A 17,515-nucleotide genomic window follows, 5' to 3' on the forward strand; every position below is an offset into this window, starting at 1 on the left:
GCCAACCATGTATCCCAACATGAGCACCATCTGCTTCACTGGGCAGGATGATGGGAGCGGGCAGACATTAACGCCCTCCTTTGACAGGCAAATTACAGCAGCGCAGCATTTCAAATACAGTCAGGACAACAAGAAAAAACGTGCACAATTAGCCTGCGACAGACAAAGACAGTCAGGAAGTGGAAGAGAGCGACGTAAAAATAACTTGTTGAAAATAGTGAGCGAGGAGAAATGCAACAGCTGTAAGGGCGAAGGAGAATATTCAGGAGAACCCAAAAAAACTCAAAGACGCTCCACAAATTATTCATGCGAGCGCTGACCAAATGAGTCCAGAACACAGGGGAGGGGTGGACGAATTTGCGCTGCACTCGTCCCCCGAGATAACCTCCAAAAATGGACTAGTCCCTAGTGACAGAGTGCACACATGGATGAACACTAGATATCAACCGTAGGTCACGTCTCATCAAGATCAGTGACTTCTGCTGGGCATGTTTTTAGCCAAACAGGCTTTTCACAAACACTTGCTGTGTCTGCAAATGTAATCAAGCTCACCAAATCCTCTCAAACGAGGGAAATGTGTCAAGGTAACGGTCCCAAGGTGCGATAAAAAATGGCTCCAGATTGTGGAGCCCAAAGCGTGCAAGCAAATGCTGCACGGCGTAATGAATCTATAGAAGGGCACATTGTTTTGAGTCAACCAAATTGTGTCCACAGAGGGTGTCGGGCTGCAAAACAAATCCCAAATTCACTGGAACCCTGAAATGATATCAGCAGTGCTAACAAGCATTCACCAAATGTATTTAATCCTATTTGCTACAGTCGTACATAAAATAAAAAATAAATAAAAGGCCAATTTTAAAAAAAGGGGACCTCAACAACTACTTGGATGCAATAAGCGATAAATTGCTTTTTAAGAAAAAATGCCAAACATTCCTTTGATCCATCTTCTCAGTTGGATACGCCGCTCGTCTTTGTCTTTCATGAATAAATTAAATAGCTTTTGTCCAACCAAAATCCAAACTGAATGTGCTTTGTGGCATTTTACGGTATGTTCTGGCATCAACCAAACGATGAATCAAGATCATACAAGCGGTTGTCCGAATTTAGCGATAATAAAAGTAATCATCAGTCGCAGCTCTTATATGAACGTTAAGGTCTTGAGGAAATGTTGTTGCTGCTCCGCCTCGCAGCAGTGGTTTTGAGTTGACACTGAAAGTTACCTTCAAGTTTCCAACATGTTTCTAAGCAACTCTGATGGGATGTGGCTGCCACATTGGTATGCGATGCCACAGTGGGGGATGAGAGGGGTGCGGGGAGGCGTGAAACGATAGTTCCAAACATCAGGAAAAAAACCCTTTGGCATGAATATGAATGGTGCTTTTTGTCACTGTGCCAAGTGCCTGCAGCCTGTGCCCAACAAGAGCCTTTTGTTTGTTTTGGTTTGGGCTTTTCTGCTCTGTTAGCTCCATTAGCTCTGTTAGCTCTGTTAGCATTGCAAGTTCACTCATGTGTCAGCATCCCTGCTAAAATAAGTCCGCCCCCCCCCCCCCCCCCTCCATGGCCAGCAGAGCTCTGTGTGTGCAATAGCATTGCTGTTGAAAGCATTGTTTCATTGTTTCTCTTAAATCTTGGCCGGCAGCCTTAATGACTATAAAAACACAGACGAGTATACTCTGCACGATGAAAGGCTCGACTTGAGTCCTACACAGTCATTATTATTTGAGAATGTAACATATCAATGAGAGCACCGAGGTCAAAATGTTACGCCGGCATTTGTCCATTTATATGTTTTTGTAAACAAACTCCACAAGCCCAAAAACTGTGATTCATTCTACTTGGGTTTACTGCATATGATTATAGACTTATAAATAGAACAATACTGTTCGGCTTGATTCATTTTTTGAACATGTGCAAACAACCCCCTGACGAGGCAGACCACAGGGCAAACTAATCCACTTAGTATCATTAGTTAATAGCCCGCTGCCTTCTCACTTGTTTGAATTAACTTCTGACCGTCTTTAGTCTTTACGAAGGTCACGCGAAGGGCAATGCATGTGACATTGCTTTGCAGGTCACGATGAGATAGGGAAGCTTTAACTTACTGCAGCGATTAAAAACCCTTGCATCAGATAGGTGTACACTGTAGATTACAGAAAAATAATTGCTCCGTCTTGCCAATCAGAGCGCTGTACACCTCCAGTCCCGTCCATCTTTCCTAATTAAAAATGACACAAATGGCTTTTTTGCAGCCTCTGCAACTTCCATCTTTTTTGGTAGCGACTCTCGAATACACCTCTGAGCGATGCCTTGAATATCAATTTGTAACTCTGATTCCTTTAATGTTTTATATTGTCACTCCTCTGACCTTTGGCCCAGCTGCAAATATCTCCCGATCTGATTCAATTAGAGCAAGACGGTCCAACTGCGACGACCGGAGGGTCAAACGGGGACGCATTTGCAAAGAATTACAGCTCATCGGGGTTTTGAATTCTGCGCACATTACAGTGTCATTCAGTTAAAATGACTCAATAGAGGGTTGTTTCAGGTGGTGGAAAGAGAAGTGGGCTAGGAAGATACAATTAAAAATAACACTCAACACTCTTGAGAAGCAAGTAATCAAAACAGCTGCCTCAAGGTAGACCGTTTCTAAAACAGGCTGCAGCTTGCAGAAAAAATGACATACCAGAATGATGAGATAACACCAGAACTACGGTATCCTCATTTTTAGATCTACTCTTCTCCTTTAGAGGCTGGCAAAAGGGGCAGTGCATTATCAGACTTGACAGAAGTGCCTTTTTGCTTTTGCGTTGAATATAGTCGCATGTAAATATGTCTGCTGGGGACAATGCCCTCACAACCTGTTGTATCTTCAAAAAAGGTTGCCAGTCCGTTTGCCTCTGCCTCCACAAAAACAGCATTTTAAGGGGCTCAAATGTCAACAAATAATATCGAGAGATATAGACGGCAACAATACTGTTAAAACACACACACACACAAACACACACACAGAGCAAGATCTGCACTACATTAACAGGCAGAAAACCTTTGTTCTCTGTAGTCAGCATATAGTCGCCTCCTGGAAAGACTCAGTGGGCCTTAAAAGGTCCAGGATGCAAACTGTGTTTAAAACATCACACACACACGTATAAAAGGTACCAGTACACGCACAACCACATGCCTTTGCTGCAGCGCCCTGCTGCTAGACTGGGCTCTTCAGCCGATGGTCACTGCAGAACTAATTGCAACCATCTATCTCATTTTACTTGGAAAACACACACACACACACACACACACACACACACACACGCACACACAGACATTTCGACCCCCCCTAGACATGGGTCTGTTTTCCATTTGCCTTCACTAGAATTTTTCCGTAAGCCTGAAGTCATCTTTTGGGGGGGAGGTGTGGGGGGTTTGTGGAGGAAAGAGTGTTGATTTATATCTCACCACGCGGCTTTCTGCGTTCTGACAACTGTTGGAAAACTATGGTTTATTACGACATTTTTTTCGTTGCTACAACCAACAGTTGGATGAGAATCCACTTATCAAAGTGATTGCTGAGATCTGGGAATGCAGCGACATCCCCCAAAAAAACCTTTTCGGTGGATGTTAAACTACTCTTTGGAGAGCACAGGAAAAGTTTGTATTCTGAACAAAAGGTAACATCTGAAGCCTCTTTCCATGAAAATACTTTTTAAAAAATGAATTCTGTATTTTAAAAATGATTTGTGCTGTGGACTTCAGGCCCTCTTAAGACTGAGAGAGATGCCTCCATTTATTTGGATGGATCTTTAAAATATCTCGCCTTTACCTGGCAGTTGGTGCGCAGGTCTTACTCTCCTCTCCGTGAATGCACATCTCAAGCTTGCCCCTGCAGTCTCACACAAATTAAACTCCCTAATATGGTGTCCGTTACACTTGGCAGTTAAGGAGCTAAAGCTTTTGAGACTTGTGACCAAGTAAAAATAAACTCCACTGTTGCTAAGCCACGAGCCTGTGTTAGGCTGAGAGATCTTGATATCGTGGTACAAACCCAACCATAGATTGATTGGGAACACACGTCTTTGACTGTACCAATACAATTCAGGAGGAATTCAGTTTAAAGTCTCCTCCTCCTGTCACGTTAATTTGTGGTGTAAATTTTCTTTAAACTTCGCAGCTCAGACAATGTTTGTTCTTGTTTTGTTATAATTAAGGCTCTAATATCAAATTTGTAACTATTATTATATTATTGCCTGCTTTGTCATCATCCTATCAACCATTTAGAATGGAGCAACTTTAAAGTGACATCATCTCAGTCCCTGACACAATAATTGTTCACTTGCAGGTTGAAGCCACATTTGTTGTCACTGGGTCATCCAGGGATGTCATTTACACACACACACACACACACACACACACACACAACTCATTGTGTCCAGGAGACCACAGCAGACACATCATTATGAGAGAGCCGATGACCAGGGGCCACATCTTCTGGGGAAGGTTTGGTGAGCAGCAGGTTTCCGCTCTAATGGCGGAGATGGATCGAGCTTTTAGCACAGTCGGCACATAAAAAGCCTAATTAGATCATTTGCACGACGCAGAAACACTCTAGTTTGAACAAAGGGGATAAAAGGTAGAAAATAAATTGTTTCAGAAATGGTAACGATCCCTCTCCTGTTCTGTACCGATTGGTTGATTGATTTCATGACATTTCAGTGTCCGTACCGTAAATTGTACTTTTGCCTGGCAGCACCCCAAATGAAACAATTACGCAATTACTTGATTAGCCGATCAACAGCATATTAGTCTACTCTGATAATTAATAATCAGTTAAGTAACCTAAATAAAGATGCCATCACTGGCTCTGGGATACAAATTAGATGTTTTTTTAAAAGAAGCCTTCAGCCATTACACTGGAGTCACTGGTCAAATAGTACAATAAGCTTTTTTTGATTTCTCACGCGGGGTGTAAAATACCTTTGAATATATTAAGATATGAATCATATCAGGCTTAAAAGAGGGGAACTCTTAGATGCTACTGTCCAAATTTAGACTCAAACCAGCCCAATATGACATCAGTATCTGTGAGCTGTAATTTCACTTATGTGTAGTATGTCAGTGAAACCTGAAGTGAATGACGGGTTTTTTTTTCTTTAGAAACTTCCTCACACTAACCACCGTTGTATGAATCATAATGACCTGCGTGCACAAACTGAAAACTGTGTTTAGCTAAAAAAAACATATCTGGGGTTCTCCAAAAAAAAAAGCGTTAAAACCACAGTCACTTCTGAAACTCGACAGCGCCCAGTTCCTGTTGTTGAGACACACTGCATCACTAGCCTCTCTTCTCCAAATGAAAACCCAAAAAGACTTTCTGACGAAAAAGAAAAGCAGACAACAGATTATGTGAAGACATGTTTTAACTTTTTTTTCCCAACACTTGTTTTAGGACATCAAAGGTTTTAGAGTGATTACATCCTCTAAAACAGACGCTCCTTTCAAAAACTACAAATATTAAAGATTTAAATGACAATGCATTTTTTGACGTGAAGGATTCAGCTGTACTTTTTAAGCTATGGGCTGTTAAATAAGCTTTGTCCCACTGTGACGGCTGCCATCCTAAATGTGTTTTTGTGTTTTGGGGGGTTACTTTGCAGAGGGATGACTTTGGTCAGGTTAAGGTAAATATCCAGTACATTTTGAAGGGTTCATTTATTGTAAAAGGCCACTGCATGTACCCATTTCTTCCATATCCAGCCCCATCTGTCCAGTGCAACATGAACACCTACGCGTCTCCTCCAATTAATGATCAGCACACTGGTTTCCCTCCCACACACAAACTCATTAATAGAACATCAAAATCAATTTATTTGTTATTCCTCCGTCTTTCCCTACGTACCATGGATGGTTGGAAATTGTAATTATATAGCCGGCTCATCATCCAACCACCATGGAACCAAGATAAATCTATATGGCTCTCTAATGAGCACTGAGCAGCATTGCCGCCATTTGATTAGGGTCTTAATTGTGATATAATGAACAAATACACCCAGCTCTGGCTAAAATGGTCTTGTAAGCATTCAGCTAATTAATGACTATTTGCCCAATGATGCTGATAAAGGGGAACGTCACCAGGGAGACACATTTCCCTCTCAACCCACGGAAAACTAGACAGCGCTGTTTTGACCACGAAAACGGTCTGGTGAGCTTTTCCATACGCCGCCATGGTCCTCCCTCGGGGGTGAAAACCCGTTCTTGGCCAACAAAGGCCGCAACATGAAAGATGATGTTGTCTTCCGGGGATCCGCCTAAATTGTAGGTCAAAAGCTTGACAGCATTATTCAGCCATCTTGAAAGTAGGCTGAAGCCATGTCACAACACGAGAACAAGCACGCGGACAGGCCGATCCGCAACGACAGCGGCCGGGCAGCTCACACTGGCTCTCTGGTGATGCTGAAGAGGGGATGGTTGGCGGAGCAGTGACAGCGAGCGCGCCCGGGGCCGCTCGTCTTCCAGACGCAGGGAGGAAGGGTGAGAGACAGACAGGGACAAAGAGGAGGAAGAAGCAGAAGAAGACTGAGTAACAGAGACAGAATCTGTGACAGTTGCACAAAAAAAAAAGAAAAAAACACAACTAGAACCAAACAAAAGACGAGCAAAGGTTGTGACGAGGAGGGAGACTAATGGGGACAAGCCAGGTCCCCTCGTCCCCTCTAATGTCTTGCCATTACCCCGTGAACACAGCCACGCATGTTTTCTGACCAATTAGGCAGGAATAAAGGCAGGGGGCTGTAACTCAGCTGGGGGCTCGGATACTCTGCTGGTTACATCTAGGCCACTCTCTCCCTCTCGCTCTCTCTCCACTTCTTGCCTATTTGTTGAATCTGCTCGAGCAGCGAGGCCAAAGAGAGAAGGTTGGGGGGAGGGAGCAAACAAGGCCGTCCGTGGACCTTTCATCTTCTCCACTTTCTGTATCTGTAGTAAACACATGTCACCCATGAAGTTAAATATGTGCCAAACAGTACCTGAGAGTGCATCTGGAAGAGAGAGAGAGAGAGAGAGAGAGAGAGAGAGAGAGAGAGAGAGAGAGAGAGAGAGAGAGAGAGAGAGAGAGAGACTATAAGCTGTGCAGGGAAAGAGCAAGCGCAGGACTACGTCACCCCTCAAGCTTGTTCAAGTCACAGTGAGTCAGACTCGGCAAAATGGCAAGCCGAAAGTGGCGGCATTTGTGGTTACACGTTTCAAACCTGGACGGAGACCACACTCACTGAAAAACGTGTAATGGGAGAGGGGTTTTGGAGGGGAGGAGGAGGAAGAGGGGGAAAGGACTAGGTAGTTTTATTGTGTCGTGTGTATAATGTTTGACTGAAATTACATTTTTGTTATCACAGAGAGATCCAACCAAAAGGTGCCGTCCACAATTCATGTGGTGTCCAACTTTGGACAGCCAGTTGCAAAGGCTGCTTCTCTGCCTCTCTTTTCTTTCATGTTATAGAGCTAGTGATAAGAGCAGAGAAAGACTGTAGACCAGGGGTGTCAAACTTACGGCCCGCGGTCCGGATCTGGCCAAAATTAGCAAAGCTGAAATTCGAACCTGTGATCCTCTGCTTGTAAGGCGGACATGCAAACCATTGATCCACAGTCGCAATTAATGTGAGCACTGATATTATTGTGTTGGAAGTCGTTCAACATGGATCATGAAAGTGGGGTCACAAACGTGTCACAAAGCGATGGAATCTGCTGAGGAGATAAACAGAGGGCTGATGTCTGAATTTTTGGTCTTTGTGTTTCTATTTAATTATTGAAAGACCTTAAAATAGGATTTATCATCCAAAAACCTTCACCAATGAATTAAACATAGAGAAATATTGTCTGTATTTATGCGTTATTATGCTGTGATTTTACTTTTCCGGCCCACCTGAGATCAAAATGGGCAGCATGTGGCCCCTTCACTAAAATGAGTTTGACACCCCTGCTGTAGACGGTGAGAAGCATTAGTTCATTTGAATTAAATCCAAACAGTGATGAGCACACGAGAGGGAAAAGTTGAATTAAAGACAAAAACTACATAGAGTTTTTGGGAGATGTTGCCTCATCAAAAAGTCAACGGCCGAGAGGGGCACACTGTGGAACTTGAGAAGATCCAGTCAGGAATGAATGTGTGCGTTTCTTTTCCCAGTAATCACCGGCCTTCAGAAGCCAGGATTAAGGAGGTACAATGACCCCATTATGTCAGCAGTACGGTTAACCCAAGATAAATGTGCCTCCAACAGACTTGTTGCAACATCACAGCAATGGAAGGGAGGACTGACGGTGCAAAAAAAGATTTAAAAAAATCAGGGTCTGGCTGATGAAATCTGAAAAAAAGCGAAAAATCAAGTTTTTAAAAAAAAAAAAACACGACCGCTGCCAAGAGTGCTGCTCGCTCACAGATCTGAGCTCTTCTGTGTTCGGGAAGGTGTTCAAAATGTGGGCAATTTCTGGTCCGGGATGTGACTCCAGCTTTTTCTTTTTTACTGGCAAGTGACGCAACACCCCCGCGCTATAGTAAACAGACAGTGAGGCCACGGATGAGTACAGCAAACAAACAGACCGGATCAAGCCAGATTTTTAAAACCTCGCCAACATGGAAGAGCGGGAGCAAATAACAAGGGGGAGTTTCAGGCAGAAAAAAAGGGGATTTATTTTTTATTGTGCAACGAGGGAAAACATCTGCAAACTGTGGACTCGGCCACGTCACAAGGAAAAGCAACAATATACAAACTGTGTGACTTCCAAACAGAGAAGGTAAACGGACTGTGTTCAAACTAACGCACTACACAGCGTATGTATAAACCCCTCCGAAGAAGAAGAAGAAGAAGAAGAAGAAGAAGAAGAAGAAGAAGAAGAAGAAGAAGAAGAAGAAAATCATAAACCTCTCCAGAGAGAAGGGCACTTAAGTCATTTCATTCGTTCAAGATAGAATATGATCCTCCACTCAGACCAACCTGCACACACACACACACGTTACACACACACACAAAAAAAGATTGTACACACAAAATGAAACAAGCACGCTTGTACATAAAGGCCCATGTGCATCTTGTAACTGGATAGCAAAAAGTTGTGTATCTGCAGTGGTATCTGCAGACACACAAGGACACACACGCCTCTTGAAGAGCATGCCTCAACAGAGAGACGAACCCTCGAGCTAGTGCCCCTACCACAAAGGGAATGCAGTCAGAGAACTGCCGAGAGTGCAAAAAAAAAAAAGGATGTTAACCAACATCACATCCTTCCTTTCCCTCCATTCCGTCTCACCCGATCACTTTCTTCCTGCAGTGATTGCCTCAGGGAGGTGAAAGGACGGTATTGTGTAGCTTAATCAGCTTTTATCACCCGCTGGAATATAAACTTCTCTTCTCTCTCAGCCCCCCATCTGACTGTTATTCTGTGAAACACAAGACTTCCTGGATGCAGCCGTGTTGACCTTCCAGGTCGTCCGTGCTAAATTGGTTTTAATTGTTATGTAATGCCTAAAGGGACCAGAACGTGAGGGGTGAGCATGAAGACACCAATCGATATCGTCGGTGCCAGTGAACAAGATTCTCGTTGGTCAACACCAGGTCAGCATGTAGTCGCTGGTGATGCAGCCGGAGGTCCGACAGTCGCGATGCAGCAACCTTCAAGCTTCTGTTTAAACACAGATCATCAAATTAAAGCCAGGTCCGTCTTTAAAAAAATATTTTTTTTTAATTTGTTGAAATTCTCATTTTATCCGACAGTAATCAATAAATGAAATGCTCTGACAAAACAAATAATATCTGGAATGACAGCTAAGTGCCGGTCGACCTTTAACCTGTGCTCACTTTCTTGCAGGAATTTGCAAATGTTGGAACGAGAGCTGCTCGCTACTTCAATTGGAAAAGAGTTGGCAACGTCTTCGTTGATTCTCAAGATTATCATAGCTTTATGCTTCTTTGGTATAATTTAATCCTTAAATTAGTGTTTTAACTGATCACAATGCAAAGCTTAAATGGTTCTTATGTGCCATAATAACGTGTGTGGGCTTTGCAAGGCCACAGTCTTTTGACATAATCCCGCAATCACTGTGGTTTAGTGTGTTCAGTGTCATTCTGGTGTATTTTGTTCTGCAGCAACTAATAAGCATTTTTTTTTTCTTGAAACTTTATTACGTAATGGGTTAATAATGGGAGTTATGTGGAACAAACAATGTGTAATTAATCTACGTTTTTCGATGTCCATTTTCTTGGCAGTACAGAAGCTTTTGAGCATCATTTAAGTGAATGTCACTTTTTCTTCTCTGAGTGTTTTTTTAAAACTTATCTGCAGGCGAACAGGTCACTCTGTCAACTTGTATCCACCCACCATGTGATGGATGCAAGTATACTTGCAGCAGTCTGCATATTATGCAACGCTGTTCTTTTTCAAGTCACACCAACGAGTCTTTTTGCATGCGTGGCCCTCGTTGCATGCAATGAGTAGCTTAGCTCATTTTGATATGTTCTGCAACGACAAATCCACAGGTTTGCTTCCTAAATGAACATCTGTTTGTTGGTGGCTTTACCACAATGTTCTAAATAGTATCAAGGGTTAAAAACTGACAAGAAAAGTCTGTTGTTCTTTCAAGTGGGTTACCGGTCAAGTTTCCACGCGTTGAATGTGAAAAGAGAGGAAGTAGCAGGAAACAACCTAAACTCATGGAGGATTGCATGAGGGCTGCTCTCACAGTACACGTACAACACCAGGTGGAACACTCAGTGTTGTTAGCCGGCCATAATGTTAACAACCTGGGACGTCCTATTGCAATTACAGTAAGTTAGCCCTGGGAAAAACAGACTGAATGTGGACAATGTAAAATGTAAAAACACACGTCTCAGGAGACTCAACTTCTTCTTGTGCGGCAGTAGAAGGCCTTTGTCAACGCCTGGCAGCATTGACAGGTTGATAATATCTGTCACAGCCTCCATTGACTTGCACAATATATCAATTTCCAGCGTGCACAGCTGGCTCACTCCTTCGCACAAACAGAGGAAAGACAACGATGGGCTCATACTCCACACACACCAGCCGCTGACATTTGCACAGCATTCGCAGAGGAGGGGAAAAGCACAAATGTTCCGGCACTGCGGGAGCGCCGGGGGAGAGAGTGCGTGAGCCCTTTTCTTAAGACGTTGTTCATCTTCCGTTTCTTTCTTCTCGCTCAGCAGGCGGCCATTTTCCTTGCTCGGACTGAAGGTTGTTTGGCACACCTGGCCCGTAGCTGGAGACAGCAGGGGAATGAGGGGTGGCGGGAGGTCAGAGCCGGCCAGGAGGCGCCGGCTTAACGGGAGCACTTTATTCACACAGACACCCGGCTCACAGGTCATTACTGCTGTAAGGGGATTTTAGGTCTGGGCTACAAGCTCATCTATTTCTGCAGCTTTGTGCGGGGTGTGTGTGTGTGTGTCCTTTTATATATGTGTGTGAGTGTGTTGAAACAATTCAGTTCTTATACAAACACTAAGTTGTTTGACATTTTCCACAGTTAATAGTACTCCTTGCATACTTGTTACAGTTGTACCAACTTTGGGGAATGAAACTTTTTGTGCTTCACGATACCTGTATTCAAAGTTTTTGGGAACACAAATCTAGAAAATAAGAACCATCTGTGTGCTTTTGCTCACAGCAAATCATGGCAAACGTTCTAGATGAGCCCGTTAACGCATACACAGTGTGTGGTGTGGTGAAATGGAGCGCGTTGTGCGCCGAGATGCAACCAAAACGATGGAAAGTGTGGTTGAACGTTGGATAAAAATAGCTGTGGCAGTGGCATTTCACACAATAAAGGAAAGAAAGTATGAAATATCCCTTTAAGGGTACTGGTTTCGGCATTTTTTTTAACAAAAGCATACAGAGCCTATCCCTATGTAAAGATTAGACACTTTATTCCGCCTCAAGGAAAGGCCCTTGTTTGACTGCACTGAGATATCTCAGGGAAAAACACCATCCAAGGGAAAAGAACAAACTCTGGCTTTACAAAGACCCTTCTTTAATGCACACTTCTGTCTTGATGTACGTGAGGTTGTGGAGACAGAGAGTCGAGCGATGTGGAGGTTTCCATCCTGGATTGGCACACAGTAAACGGTAAAATAGTCAATGGACTCACGTTTATGTAACACGTTTATAGTCTTCCAGCTCCTCAAAGCACTTCATGTGAACATTTACCTTTAGTCACACAAAAACTTTCATACACCTGCCTATCCAGTTCTAAACTAATGCCTGTGCTCCTCACACACAGCCTTCAAGTGCAGTTCAAGGTTCATTATCTTTTGTCCTAAAGACACGTACACATGCTCACTGGAGGAGCCAGTTATTGGAACGCAGATCTTCTGATTAGAGGACAAACTGCTCTACTTTTGAGCCACAGCTGCCAGAGAGCCCCCCCTTAACTCGTCTGGATGTGCCACTTCTACACTTTGCATCGGGTGTTTTATTACTGCTCTCCCAAGTTGTAACCGGAGTGAACGCAACAGGACATCAAAAAGGGCAGGTTTCTGCTATCTAGCCTCTTGTGCTGGAGCCAATGAGGCAGCAACGCAGCCACGCAACCCACCCTTGAAAACAGTCCTCTTATCTTCATCCTGCTGAGGACTTTTGGAGGAAAATTAACTGCCCACTAGCCGAGAGGTAAACAACACCTTGGTGATTTTGGCAGTATTTCCTGGTTTCCCGTGGAGACCCAGCTAGCGGTGGGCCGCCTTCAAATATTTGTCTTGTGTGATCATCAGGCTGTCATCGTCCCTTATTTCACCCCCATTTGGCAGTGGTTGCACACACAAAGGAAGAAGCTGGGGAGTCTGCTTTCTAGTTGGAGGCAGTTGGAAAAAAACCTATGCTCATTCACAGTTTGTGCATTGAGGCACTCAGTGGGCTGGACCAGACCCTTTCCGTTTGCTTTGGAAGGGGGATACCCTCTCCCTGCATTCATTTACAGTAAAAAATAATAAAAAAAATTAAATTAAAAATTCTTTGACAGAGCTGCTCTGTCTGTACATCACAACACAAGCTGGGAGTGATAACTAGGAATTCAGTTCTGTTAGATAGTTCATGCTTCACAGAAATATACAGCAAAACAAGAAAGAAATCAAAACATGTTGGTTTCTTTGTTACAGTCAGTTCCTGGTTTTACATCTGTAAACCTGAACAAAGCGCAGGCTCACTGTGTCAGCCTGTACTGGCAGCATGAATGTGAGCCTCCGGGAAAGAGAGAAGCCGTCTGGAACGCTGCCAGCAGGCTCGAGAGAGGAAACTGAAGCATCAACAACAGCGAACCACCAAAAAAAAACCTATGAACATACAATAAAAATGAGCAAATGTAAAAGGCCTTTGCGCAAAGAAACCCAATAACCATTCCGGAAGACGGTGATTGGAAGAGTAGGGCGTGGTGGACAAAGAACTTTTCCTCAGACGACTATGGCCCCCGCACCTCCAAGGAGAGAACTTTGCCGAGCTCAGCTGAACAGACTGTGCGAGAGCAAAGTCACACTGACATTCACTTGGGAGAGCATCAAAAGAGAGTGAGTCAGTGAGAGCTCTGCGCGCGAGGGCAAACAACCCTCTCGGACGCCTCGGTTATCATGCACCACATCACCTCTAGGTACGAAAGGCATGTGAGCAGCGCAGAGAGGGTGACAGCAGGCTGGAAGTGAGAGTGACAACGGGACTTATGCGTGTCACATGCCGAGGCTGAAACCCATCTGCACACACTGGCCAATGGCCTCCCCACTGCACTCTTCCCCACCCACCCTTCCTCCCTCTCTCCCTCCCTCCCGAATCCTCCTTCCTCCCCTTCACAAACTCACTTGCCTTGAGTGGGTACAGATGTGTGATCCACAGACGCTGCCACTCTGGAGCCCTTATTGGACCCACAGGGCTCAATAAAGGCTGGCGCACTGCTTGAAGAGCTCCCGGCCAAAGTGTCACTGCACAATGTCACATCGTTTGCAGGCAATGTTGTGTGTGCGAGGGGGATAGAGGTGCAACAGCGAAACACAGGAATTTCTTTAACTCCCTCCCCCCCTCCCCCTCCATCATTCAGAATAACCTGATGGACCGCAATGTAACAGCTCCCAACAGACTTCTGTTTCGGAAAGAACGGCATGTATTTTTGCAATGCCACAGTTCTCCCCCGTGGATAGACTATTTAAAAAAAAAGTTACTTCACACTGTTTCTTCTGAACACACTTTTCTTTCTACTATGATATTTTTCATGTTATTGCAACTATAAACAACAGAAACATCATTCAATTCATCTGCAGTTCCCCTGTCAGTATTATCCATCTTCATCAATAGAAACCCAACAGAAACGTATCTACGGAAAGGCAAAAGACACTGGGTAAATTTGGACAACCAAAATGATTGAGAGGGATATATTTTATCTGTTTGACAGGCGCTTGGCAAACAACTGTCCCACCGCTTCCACCGGGAGAACGTCTGTACTGTCAGACAAGTACAGACAAATCAAATTCAACGACGGAAATATAATTACTTCTTTCAAACTGTGCATGCCTGGTTTTTGGTTTTCATTTCTTTATCTGAAGAAGGCAGACTGCCATTTATCTGTCATGTTTTGACAGCACAAACAAGCACCAATACAACAGACCACAGAAACATAGAATGTTTTTGAAAACAAAATTAAAAAAGCTTATAATGACTATTCTGTGGGGGGAGTTGAGTGATGTCACGTGATCCCCCCTGATGGATTTAGACTATATTCATATAGCGCAACGTGTTGCCCTGGATTCACCCACAAATGACGTCCCGTAGTTCCCCCTCTTCAACTTCAACTTCCTGTGAGACGACCACATCATTGCACCGCCATTCAATATCGATATCGTTGAGGCTGCTGCACGTCATCTATCTCCCCCCTGTGGAGACACTTCCGCCCGGACCCACCCTGCAGGCGTCATCCTTACCTCTTTGACTTTCTCGCGGCGCTCGTTGGTCTGGGGGTCAGTCGGCCGGCCGTTGTCTCGTCCCAGCGGAGGTTTGAGCAGACACCCTTTAAATTTGTCGTAGCTGAAAGTATCCGAGTGGCCGTCGCGGTCGGAGGAGGTCGCCTTCGCCGAGGCGGACTCCGTCCTGGACCTGGGCAGCGTGAAGTCCTCCTGCGCTTTCCCCCCGGCGAGGCGCGCCTCGGTGGCCTCGCGAGAGACCGTCGGCTTGCGGCTGAGGCTCTTCAGCCTGGTGCTGGTCTCCCCTCTGGCCGGGGTCATGCCCCGCGGGTGCTCCGGGTCCTTGGGGCGCTTCAAGTGTTCCCGGGCATCGTTCTCGGACCCGGAGCCCACGGTGACGGGCTGGGTCTCGGTCTTGGACAAAAAGATGCGCTTTAGTCGGACGGAGTCGGGCAAAAAGAAAAGGGCCCCGAAACAGAGCGTCACCAAACCAGAGAGGAAGAGCAGGAACACGAACTTCTGCGACAGGCGCAGACCCATGCCCGACGCCGACACGCCGGGCAACTTTCGGAAAACCATCGAAACTTTTCCTTGAGACGATAAGCTTTACCGTATTTCTTTTCTTTTCTTTTTTTTGCCCCGTTACTCTCCGACACCACGCAGTGGTTTTTGACCGTGTCTACTGAGCAGCCTCTCTGCCGCGTCGGGACATGTGTTAAAAAAAAAGAGAGAAGAAAAACCAGATATGCGTGATTTTAAAACACACCCCCGTTGACACTTATAGAGTTGCATCCACTACCCGCCAGAGCAGTTCTTATCTCGATATCGATTGTATCTGCATAAGCGAAGGTTAGGCCTGCCTACAATAACAATTTACCGACATTTGACAACACCGCTCCAGAGCTTTTGAGGGGGGGAGAGGAGGAGGGGGGCCTCATCCAGTTCCACATTTAACGCAAACGCGGACATCGACAGGTTGCGGAGGGTTTGAGTTGATGTGAACCGTGAAGCAGCGCAGGGCTGACGGCTGAGCAGAAGAAGAACAGGAGAACTCTAACAGCACGCGCGCCAGGGGGCGGGGGCGCGCGCTCGCGAATAGATTACTTTTGATCGGATGTGATCAAACGTGCCGCGGTCGTCTCGTCGGCTTTGAGGACAAAGTTGCGTCCTGATGCATCATAATCCACGCCGTTCGGGTCGTCAGTAACACACTGGACCTCCGCGGTGCGAAGCCTCCAGCGTGCAGCGGAGCATCTCGTTTCTCGTCTCCCGTTTTAAACCGACCCACGTTGCTGCATCGCATTGCCCCCCCGCCCCATCCCACCCGTCATATCACGTTTAAAGATCGCCTTTGTGTTGTTGTTGTTTTTTTGTGTGTGCATCTACCCGGCGGACGGAAGCGCGTGTGTATTCATGTCGCCGATCTGTCAATCGCTCTCCTCCAGCAGCTGGTGTGGCTCCTCCACAAACACACACACACACACACACACACACGCACACGAATACACGCAAGCACACACGCACGCACAACTGGCGTCAACACGCCGGGCGATACAATTCGGCGGATGACATGAAATGAGGCGGGTTTTGTCCCATGTGAAGTTATCCCAGCTCATAGACCAAATCCAGAGAAGAAGAAGAAAAAAAACAACAAATCCAGCGTCCGGTCCCGCGGGTCTCCAACAAAAAGACAGACACAGCGTCGTCGTCGCTCCGGTACCCGCCGCCCCGTGTTTCCTTCCGCCTGCCTGCCTGCCTGCCGTGCCTCGCACTCTCGCCTGTAGTGCGCACTTGTGTCGCCGTGCCGTGGACGTCCGCTTGCGTAAAAAGGGAAGGGGAGAAAAAAAAAAGCAAGGGGGGAGAGAGAGAGAGAGCGAGCGAGAGGCTGGAAATGTAACGTATAGTGCAGGCGAAGGGCGCGAGGAGGTGGAGAGGAGAAACGGTCCGCCGCTCGACGATCCGGTGGGCTGGTCGGGCTTCTTGATGGATATTCACGACGGCTTATCAAAACACTGTGAAGCCGTTTGGACAACACACATTAAAAAAAAAGCAGAGAGGTCTGAATGTACTTTAGGAAGAAGAAGAAAACAACAACCACACACACACGTAAACACACCCCCACCCAGAGGAAATTGAGCTCGTTTAATCCCGGAGAAGCTTTTAGAAAGCAGAGAGATATCTGCCACAGATGTCCCAGTAGTCCTCGGAAATTAAATATGCAATATAATGAAAAATAAAAGAAAGCACTTTCTAACAACCGCATTGATATATATTGCAGCCAACCATAGAATATTCCCATCGTTTTATTGTATATTTGCAAAACCTCATAGTTGATAAACAAACCCACCTGATGGGGATTAACACAGTTTATTTAATGTATATTATGTTATTTTTTATTTGGTGTGAGTTGAGTTTCTCTTTTGTGAGCCTCTGGAGCTCCAGCTTGTGCCTCTCTTTAATCATCACATGTCCATGTCGTTAACGTTACATGTAAACTAACACAACTAGAGACCTTGCAGGTCGTTTGACAACACTCACCCTCGTTTTGAAGACATTTCCCAAACCCTTAAAGACTCCTTCACAACAAACTG

The 17,515-nt window shown here is 45.3% G+C and overlaps 1 protein-coding gene across 1 annotated transcript in view; it reads right to left on the reverse strand.

Moving 5' to 3' along the window:
* LOC137781667 (mannosyl-oligosaccharide 1,2-alpha-mannosidase IA) overlaps positions 1-16,946 on the reverse strand; it is a 156,602-nt gene extending 139,656 nt beyond the window's left edge. The window contains exon 1 of the mRNA XM_068570567.1: positions 14,946-16,946. Coding sequence (XP_068426668.1) covers positions 14,946-15,503 — 558 coding nt within the window. The 5' untranslated portion in view covers positions 15,504-16,946. The remainder of the gene's footprint in view (positions 1-14,945) is intronic.
* Between the last annotated feature and the right edge of the window lie 569 nt (positions 16,947-17,515).

This window comes from Clinocottus analis, unplaced genomic scaffold (genome assembly GCF_023055335.1).
Source record: "Clinocottus analis isolate CAN_PGR_092001 unplaced genomic scaffold, fCliAna1.0.p SCAF_9, whole genome shotgun sequence".
NCBI lineage: Eukaryota > Metazoa > Chordata > Actinopteri > Perciformes > Cottidae > Clinocottus > Clinocottus analis.